The sequence below is a fragment of the Poromitra crassiceps genome (genome assembly GCF_964638095.1).
Source record: "Poromitra crassiceps genome assembly, chromosome: 4".
In the NCBI taxonomy this organism is placed as follows: domain Eukaryota; kingdom Metazoa; phylum Chordata; class Actinopteri; order Beryciformes; family Melamphaidae; genus Poromitra; species Poromitra crassiceps.
In genome coordinates this window covers 58359648-58369032 of record NC_139626.1, presented here as the reverse complement: position 1 = coordinate 58369032, position 9385 = coordinate 58359648, and the positions used below count along the sequence as shown (strand labels likewise).

Genomic DNA, 9385 nt, shown 5'->3' with positions numbered 1-9385 from the left:
CAGCTGCAGAGCCTGGGCTTCTCCCTGCATTCCTCCTTCGCCTACGAATGCTGCGTCCTGGGAGCGCCGGACCGAATCGGCCCCAAGACCCTCATGTTCCCCGCTACCACCCTGCTGAGCAACCACGACCTGCCCTTCTTCCAGCAGCTGGTGGACGGCATGTACTGCATGGGCGTGGACGTGGACAGCTTCGCCTCGGCCAGCGGCCCCGGCCAAATGGAGATCAACTTGAGGCCAGAGTTTGGGATCGACGCCGCCGACAGCGCCTTCACCTTCCGCACCGGCATCAAAGAGATGGCCCGTAAGCACGGCTACGTGGCCAGCTTCTTCGCCGACGCCGACGCCGACGACGGCCTGCACAATGCCGGAGTGCTCTCTCACAGTCTGTGGGACGCCAACGGCCGCCGCGGCCTGTTCCGCAGCGGAGAGAGGGGAGGCGAGCTCTCTGAGATCGGCAGGAAGTGGCTGGCCGGGCTCCTCGCACACTCCGCCGCCCTGAGCTGCCTGACGTCGCCCGGCCTGGGCTGTCGGAGCCGCGTGGCCAAAGACCCCAAGCGGTCGCTGTACGCCACTGTCGGCCGCAACGACAACAGCAGCTCCTTCAACGTCAAATGCCACGGCGGGAGGGAGACGCACATCGACAACAAGCTGGGCTCAGCCATGGCCAACCCTTACGTCGTGCTGGCCGCCACTGTGGCAGCAGGACTCGACGGCATCAAGCGCAACCTGGCTATCGAGAGCGAGTTAAGCAAGTCCCCCTCTCAGCAGAAACAGTTTGCCATTCCTGTGAAGCTGGACGATGCTCTGGAGTCTTTAGGAGACGACCTGGTCATCCGCACTGCCCTCGGAGAGCCCTTCGTGCAGTACTTCATTGCGATGAAGAAGTTTGAAATTGAGACCCAAGAACTGGATGATGAAAGAAACAAGTGCCTGGAATATTTCATATAGAAAATGCTTTTGTTTCAATGACACATTTTTTATGAACATCAAAGCTTAGTCCATCTTGTTATTTTGACACAGTAGGCTACCATATTATTGACATGCCAATTGTAGATTTATATCCAGAGTCATTTCAAAATAAACAAATCATTACCCCCCTCAATATGCACAGGAGTGATGTGTGACATTTGTTGCGTGTTTTGTATTCATTTGAAGGCAAATCCTGACCAGTGTTGGGGGGTAACTGTTACAATGTGTAGAGGTGTTAGTGGTGTTGGGGGGTAACTCTGTCACAATGTGTAGAGGTGTTAGTGGTGTTGGGGGGTAACTGTGATGATGTGTAGAGGTGTTAGTGGTGTTGGGGGGTAACTCTGTCACGATGTGTAGAGGTGTTAGTGGTGTTGGGGGGTAACTGTCACGATGTGTAGAGGTGTTAGTGGTGTTGGGGGGTAACTGTCACGATGTGTAGAGGTCTTAGTGGTGTTGGGGGGTAACTGTCACGATGTGTAGAGGTGTTAGTGGTGTTGGGGGGTAACTCTGTCACGATGTGTAGAGGTGTTAGTGGTGTTGGGGGGGTAACTGTGACGATGTGTAGAGGTGTTAGTGGTGTTGGGGGGTAACTGTGACGATGTGTAGAGGTGTTAGTGGTGTTGGGGGGTAACTGTCACGATGTGTAGAGGTATTAGTGGTGTTGGGGGGTAACTCTCTCACGATGTGTAGAGGTGTTAGTGGTGTTGGGGGGTAACTGTCACGATGTGTAGAGGTGTTAGTGGTGTTGGGGGGTAACTGTGACGATGTGTAGAGGTGTTAGTGGTGTTGGGGGGTAACTCTGTCACGATGTGTAGAGGTGTTAGTGGTGTTGGGGGGTAACTGTCACGATGTGTAGAGGTGTTAGTGGTGTTGGGGGGTAACTCTGTCACGATGTGTAGAGGTGTTAGTGGTGTTGGGGGGTAACTGTGATGATGTGTAGAGGTGTTAGTGGTGTTGGGGGGTAACTGTCACGATGTGTAGAGGTGTTAGTGGTGTTGGGGGGTAACTGTCACAATGTGTAGAGGTGTTAGTGGTGTTGGGGGGTAACTGTCACGATGTGTAGAGGTGTTAGTGGTGTTGGGGGGTAACTGTGACGATGTGTAGAGGTGTTAGTGGTGTTGGGGGGTAACTCTGTCACGGTGTGTAGAGGTGTTAGTGGTGTTGGGGGGTAACTGTCACGATGTGTAGAGGTGTTAGTGGTGTTGGGGGGTAACTCTGTCACGATGTGTAGAGGTGTTAGTGGTGTTGGGGGGTAACTCTGTCACGATGTGTAGAGGTGTTAGTGGTGTTGGGGGGTAACTGTCACGATGTGTAGAGGTGTTAGTGGTGTTGGGGGGTAACTCTGTCACGGTGTGTAGAGGTGTTAGTGGTGTTGGGGGGTAACTGTGACGATGTGTAGAGGTGTTAGTGGTGTTGGGGGGTAACTCTATCACGATGTGTAGAGGTGTTAGTGGTGTTGGGGGGTAACTGTCACGATGTGTAGAGGTGTTAGTGGTGTTGGGGGGTAACTGTCACGATGTGTAGAGGTGTTAGTGGTGTTGGGGGGTAACTGTCACGATGTGTAGAGGTGTTAGTGGTGTTTGGGGGTAACTCTGTCACGATGTGTAGAGGTGTTAGTGGTGTTGGGGGGTAACTCTGTCACGATGTGTAGAGGTGTTAGTGGTGTTGGGGGGTAACTGTCACGATGTGTAGAGGTGTTCTGTCAGGTAGCTCAGTGGGGTTGAGAGAGATGGAAATATGTGCGATGTAAAGAAGGAGCAAGCCACACTGTGAGGGGAATCATGACACGGGTCTGCTCAATGTCCACGAAGAAAGAAGGAAAGGGAAGTAGGGTTCCCACCCATCCCTTAAAATACGGAATTGTCCCGTATCTGACAGTGAAATCATGCGTTCCCCTTTTGAACCAATGCGGGATGGGGTTTGTTCCGTATTTTCATCCCACCTGCATTGTGTCATGAAAACCAATCCTACTCTGCGCCTGGTTGGTTAGTACTGCTGCCTTTGTTGGTAGATTGGTTAGTTTTAGGCATCAGGCTGAGCCTCTGCTCGCTGATTGGCTCTAATCGGGTCTGAGCCCTGTCTGAGCCAATCAGAGAACAGGGACTGGGCGGGTCTTTGCAGAAAGCTGGTGGGGAAAATGGCTTAGCGTCAGATTTGATTTAGCCAACTGCAAGGCATGTGTTTTCTGTGGTGCAGCATGGTGGCCTGGCAGACGTCACGTTAGACAGCAGCATGTCTCAGTCAGGAGAGCAACATTCACGTCATGTCAGGAGGACACCCTGCAGTGTCCCACAAGCAACTCCCGAGGCTGATACAGTAATGACAGCTTTTTAATCCCTTCTGGACATTATGTTCTGATTGATCAGAATCTGGTCAATTAGATTTCCTATCCAGTTGTATTTAGGCTAGTAGGAAATAAATAGCTAGATACTGTCTGCCACATAAATCTTGGCTGATGAGGTGCTTCTCTAGGCTACATCATTATGATGTGATTTGTGAGTTCTAAATACATAAACATGAATCTACATTAATCAATATAGTGCACATGAGAAGAAAGTAAACAACTAAAGTAAAAGTAAAAATGCATTCTTCAATAGGCTCAGAGATGGGCGAAAATACATCATAAAGTATTTTGATACAAATTACAAATACTTGCTCAAAAAATGTAACACAATACAAATACAAAATACTCGTCTGAAAAATGTATTTGCGATACAAATACGTATTTTGTATTTTGAAAATACATAAAAATACATTTTATAAAAACTGATAAAGAGCTGCAACAATTAGTAAATCCATCAATTCATTGCCAAATATTACATTAATTGCCTATTTTGATCATCTGTTCATCATTTCGAGCCATTTCTGTAAGAAAAATGTCCTAATTCTCTGATTCCAGCTTATCAAATGTGACATTTTCTGGTTTCCTTAGATGGTAAGTCATCTCTTAGTCCTCTGTGACAGTATTCTCCTTTGTGTACTAGGGTTGGCACCATGGACGATGGCATCGACCATCGTCGATGGGCCGACCCCCATCGACCTCTGACACTTCTACATCGGACCATCATGATTATCTGTTCGAATTAAACATTTGGCAGATTTAATCATAAAAAAGGCTATCTCCACTCAACCGCGACACACGGGGGACGCACAGGCGGCATTAAACAAGCGTACCTTATCCCCAGTTCAGAGAAGTGGTAAAGCGGAGAGGAAGATAAGCAGAAGTCGGTTGTGTTGTGAAAATGTTAAGAAAGAAGAAACTTCACGTTCTTTCCTGTTTTCAATTTGAGTAATGTTACAAGTCTTCAACTGTGAATTCAACTCGCCTGTTTCCAGGAACTCTCTCCATTACATACTGTGTAGGCTGCCTGCTGCTGTGTTTCTATCTCTCCTTAACGTAACCAAATGTTAGGTTCAAAACTGAGCCCACACAAATCTAACGTTAGCCACCAGTAATTCTGCCCCTTTTCTGCCAGCTAGTTAAATTAAACACACACACGTTGTTGGTCACAATCCGTTTACAGTTTTCTGATATACTACTGATGTTCTAATGATACAAAGCTGGTTGAAAATGGGCGGAGTGTTCCTTTAATAAACAAACATTAATAAAAAAAAATCTGTAGCAGATTGTAGGTATTTGGGATGTCAGCCGGAGTTTACACTGACAATTTTGTGCACACAGTATAAGATAAGTTAAGTTAGTTAGTACCTAAGTGGCGAGCAGGTGGTGATATTTGAGAATTTAGCTGGAGCTCAGTCAAACTTTATAGCAGGGATACTCAACTTGCGGCCCGGGGGCCAGATGCAGCCCGCGGCAGAGTGGCCCCCCGACCATTTTCTAATAATTTCACGTTCGTTTTCATTGTGAATTAGAATCGAACTCACAATAAAAACGAACGTGAAATAAAGTTTGACTGAGCTCCAGCTAAATTGTCAAATACCGCCGTCTGCTCGCTGCAGTCACTTATGTATGTACTTAACCTAATTGACTTAACCTAACTAACTATCCGGTGTGCACAACATTGTCAGACTAAACTCCGGCTGCCTGACAAAAACCTACAATCCGCTACAGAAAAATGTATATTGTTTGTTTATTAACTGGCCTCCTATCATTTCACGAAAGTGGCCCCTGGGCAAAGCAAGTTGGGTGTCCCTGCTTTATAGTTTTCATTGTGAATTAGAAAATGGCCAGGGGGCCACTTGGCACCCTATCGCGGGCCACATCTGGCCCCTGGGCCGCAAGTTGAGTATCACTGGTCTAAAAGGTTTGCACTTGTTGATATCATGAATGAAAAACGTGGAAAATAAGACTCGTTTTTTTTTTTGGTACGTCTTTTTTCCCCTTCTCTACAGAGTAGCAGGGCTGGACTGGGACCAAAAAAGCTACCTGCCATGTGTCAGACAGGCCCACAATTTCGAATCGGCCCAATTTTTCGAGCTCGCGCTCGCATAGATACTCCAAACCGAAAAATATAGAGTAGATTACTTTGGACATAATATAGCCACACAAACATTTCCCATATTTGATGTATCTTTCCCCATAGTCTGTTACAACTTTACCCCGCTCGCCGGGCACTTCTGGCTCATACTGAGCGCATTAGCGCCCGGCGAATGTAACGCATTTCCCATTTTACACTGTGCCATTTTCACGTCTAGGTCTAAATGCTGGCTCCTACCTGAGTCTTCACGTGAAGTTAAGGCGCTATCCGATGTAAAACATCCTCTTCTTTTAATGACACCTAGTTGTTGCATCCAAATTGTTGCATAAAATCCACTTTTCTGTCGCTCAAAAACCGAAAACTAACAGTTGCTATGGGCTGGCCCAATTGTACGTGGACCAACGTTGATTGGTTAGAGGGCCACTCCAGAGACCAGAATCATTCATTATTGACGCCTGAATGGACTGCGGTCACGCCATCCGCACTTTGAGGAAGCGTAGTCGCGCTATCTGCACGTAAAATCCATTGACCGTCTACTTCGCTCTGCACGGTAAAAAGAGTGGGTGAGCCCCTCATGGTGCCTTCAGGTACGCCTCGTACACCCATAAACAGATACTAATGGCCACAGAGCTTGTTGTAAACAGCACAGATAATGTTGATTGGGCCGCTACCGGCCCAATCAAATACATAATACATACTTTTTCACCAACCTGACCGGCCCAAAACGCAGCGGCCCGCCGGCCATCGCACCGGTAAGAATACATTACAGTCCAGCCGTGCAGAGTAGCATTTGGAATCAAATTCTCGCTTCAATGACACCTTTTCTAGCTTCAGGATGAACTTTCTGGTTAACTTGATCTTCCTACAGATAACGGGAAAGAGAACACTGAGAACTCTCAGGGCTTCATCTCAGCCATGGAGCAGATCAAGCAGCAGATTGCCAGGGAGAACATCAGCTTTGTCCGCTTCGAGGCCACCGACCTCCACGGGGTGTCCAGGTCCAAGACCGTGCCCGTCCGATTCTTCCATGTAACTATCTGTCAAGCTGTCTTCCTGTCTTAGCCTTCATCGGTAAAGGTCAACGGGTTATCATTAAATGATTTGATTTTTTACAAGTGCCGTGTGTTGGGGATGATGACAAAGAAAAATACAATAAAAAGTGTGACAGTAATAATAATAATGAAATAATAATAAAAGAGTAAGTACCGGTAATGCAAATTTGACGATAATGCTGCAGGCTCTTAACCTTGCGAGGCAGCCGGATTCGCACAAGGTCATGAGATCTCGATCAAACAAATCCACCTCGCCACGCTCCAATCTATTGGTTTGAATCTGAACCGCCAGTGGTTCACACCAATCAATGTCCTATGAGGCAGCTACGGGGGCGGGCTTTAGGTGTGACGCCAGCGAGAAGCCAGCCTGTGATAAACAGGATGGTTCATCCAATCACCTGCCAAGTATAGCTTTTGAAAAGTGTCTGCCTGTTTCAAAGGTTTGCCGAGCGCGTTCCCAAATGGTTCTGTGAAAAAAACAAAAGCATCATCTGACAGTGTCAGCTTACTGACAGACTCCATCTTTATTTATTTTTTGTTATTGTTTTTTCCGATTCATTCCCTCATTTTCTCCCCAATTGTACTTGGCCAATTCCCCAATCTCTAGATCAACAACCTTATATAAACAAGTAAAATTGAGCAAAGGATCATTTTGAGATTAAGTAGAGGAGGAAATCAGGAGACAGGACCAGTGAGGGGTTCAATCAATATCAACCTTTACATCCACAGGAGAAAGCGATGTGGGGGATATCGATGCCGAGAGGCTACTTGGAGCTGACCCTGAGCCCCAAGTGCAATGACGTGGACAACGCCAACACCGCCAACTTCAGCAGCGACATTCTCCTGACCGCTGACCTCTCCACCTTCAGGCTCCTGCCCTGGGCGGAGCAGACGGCCCGGGTGATCTGTGACCCGTGCACCGTGAGCGGGAGCCCCCTCCGCACCTCGCCCCGCCTCATCGCCAAGCTGCTCCTGGGCCAGCTGCAGAGCCTGGGCTTCTCCCTGCATTCCTCCTTCGCCTACGAATGCTGCGTCCTGGGAGCGCCGGACCGAATCGGCCCCAAGACCCTCATGTTCCCCGCTACCACCCTGCTGAGCAACCACGACCTGCCCTTCTTCCAGCAGCTGGTGGACGGCATGTACTGCATGGGCGTGGACGTGGACAGCTTCGCCTCGGCCAGCGGCCCCGGCCAAATGGAGATCAACTTGAGGCCAGAGTTTGGGATCGACGCCGCCGACAGCGCCTTCACCTTCCGCACCGGCATCAAAGAGATGGCCCGTAAGCACGGCTACGTGGCCAGCTTCTTCGCCGACGCCGACGCCGACGACGGCCTGCACAACGCCGGAGTGCTCTCTCACAGTCTGTGGGACGCCAACGGCCGCCGCGGCCTGTTCCGCAGCGGAGAGAGGGGAGGCGAGCTCTCTGAGATCGGCAGGAAGTGGCTGGCCGGGCTCCTCGCACACTCCGCCGCCCTGAGCTGCCTGACGTCGCCCGGCCTGGGCTGTCGGAGCCGCGTGGCCAAAGACCCCAAGCGGTCGCTGTACGCCACTGTCGGCCGCAACGACAACAGCAGCTCCTTCAACGTCAAATGCCACGGCGGGAGGGAGACGCACATCGACAACAAGCTGGGCTCAGCCATGGCCAACCCTTACGTCGTGCTGGCCGCCACTGTGGCAGCAGGACTCGACGGCATCAAGCGCAACCTGGCTATCGAGAGCGAGTTAAGCAAGTCCCCCTCTCAGCAGAAACAGTTTGCCATTCCTGTGAAGCTGGACGATGCTCTGGAGTCTTTAGGAGACGACCTGGTCATCCGCACTGCCCTCGGAGAGCCCTTCGTGCAGTACTTCATTGCGATGAAGAAGTTTGAAATTGAGACCCAAGAACTGGATGATGAAAGAAACAAGTGCCTGGAATATTTCATATAGAAAATGCTTTTGTTTCAATGACACATTTTTTATGAACATCAAAGCTTAGTCCATCTTGTTATTTTGACACAGTAGGCTACCATATTATTGACATGCCAATTGTAGATTTATATCCAGAGTCATTTCAAAATAAACAAATCATTACCCCCCTCAATATGCACAGGAGTGATGTGTGACATTTGTTGCGTGTTTTGTATTCATTTGAAGGCAAATCCTGACCAGTGTTGGGGGGTAACTGTTACAATGTGTAGAGGTGTTAGTGGTGTTGGGGGGTAACTCTGTCACAATGTGTAGAGGTGTTAGTGGTGTTGGGGGGTAACTGTGATGATGTGTAGAGGTGTTAGTGGTGTTGGGGGGTAACTCTGTCACGATGTGTAGAGGTGTTAGTGGTGTTGGGGGGTAACTGTCACGATGTGTAGAGGTGTTAGTGGTGTTGGGGGGTAACTGTCACGATGTGTAGAGGTCTTAGTGGTGTTGGGGGGTAACTGTCACGATGTGTAGAGGTGTTAGTGGTGTTGGGGGGTAACTCTGTCACGATGTGTAGAGGTGTTAGTGGTGTTGGGGGGGTAACTGTGACGATGTGTAGAGGTGTTAGTGGTGTTGGGGGGTAACTGTGACGATGTGTAGAGGTGTTAGTGGTGTTGGGGGGTAACTGTCACGATGTGTAGAGGTATTAGTGGTGTTGGGGGGTAACTCTCTCACGATGTGTAGAGGTGTTAGTGGTGTTGGGGGGTAACTGTCACGATGTGTAGAGGTGTTAGTGGTGTTGGGGGGTAACTGTGACGATGTGTAGAGGTGTTAGTGGTGTTGGGGGGTAACTCTGTCACGATGTGTAGAGGTGTTAGTGGTGTTGGGGGGTAACTGTCACGATGTGTAGAGGTGTTAGTGGTGTTGGGGGGTAACTCTGTCACGATGTGTAGAGGTGTTAGTGGTGTTGGGGGGTAACTGTGATGATGTGTAGAGGTGTTAGTGGTGTTGGGGGGTAACTGTCACGATGTG

At 49.0% G+C, this 9385-nt stretch overlaps 1 protein-coding gene across 1 annotated transcript in view; it reads left to right on the top strand.

Moving 5' to 3' along the window:
* Window positions 1–8386, top strand: part of LOC310775870 (lengsin-like) — a gene marked incomplete at both ends in the record, with an annotated part of 21248 nt that extends 12862 nt beyond the window's left edge. The window contains 2 exons of the mRNA XM_083635997.1: window positions 6277–6437; window positions 7190–8386. Coding sequence (XP_083492123.1) covers window positions 6277–6437; window positions 7190–8386 — 1358 coding nt within the window. The remainder of the gene's footprint in view (window positions 1–6276; window positions 6438–7189) is intronic.
* Between the last annotated feature and the right edge of the window lie 999 nt (window positions 8387–9385).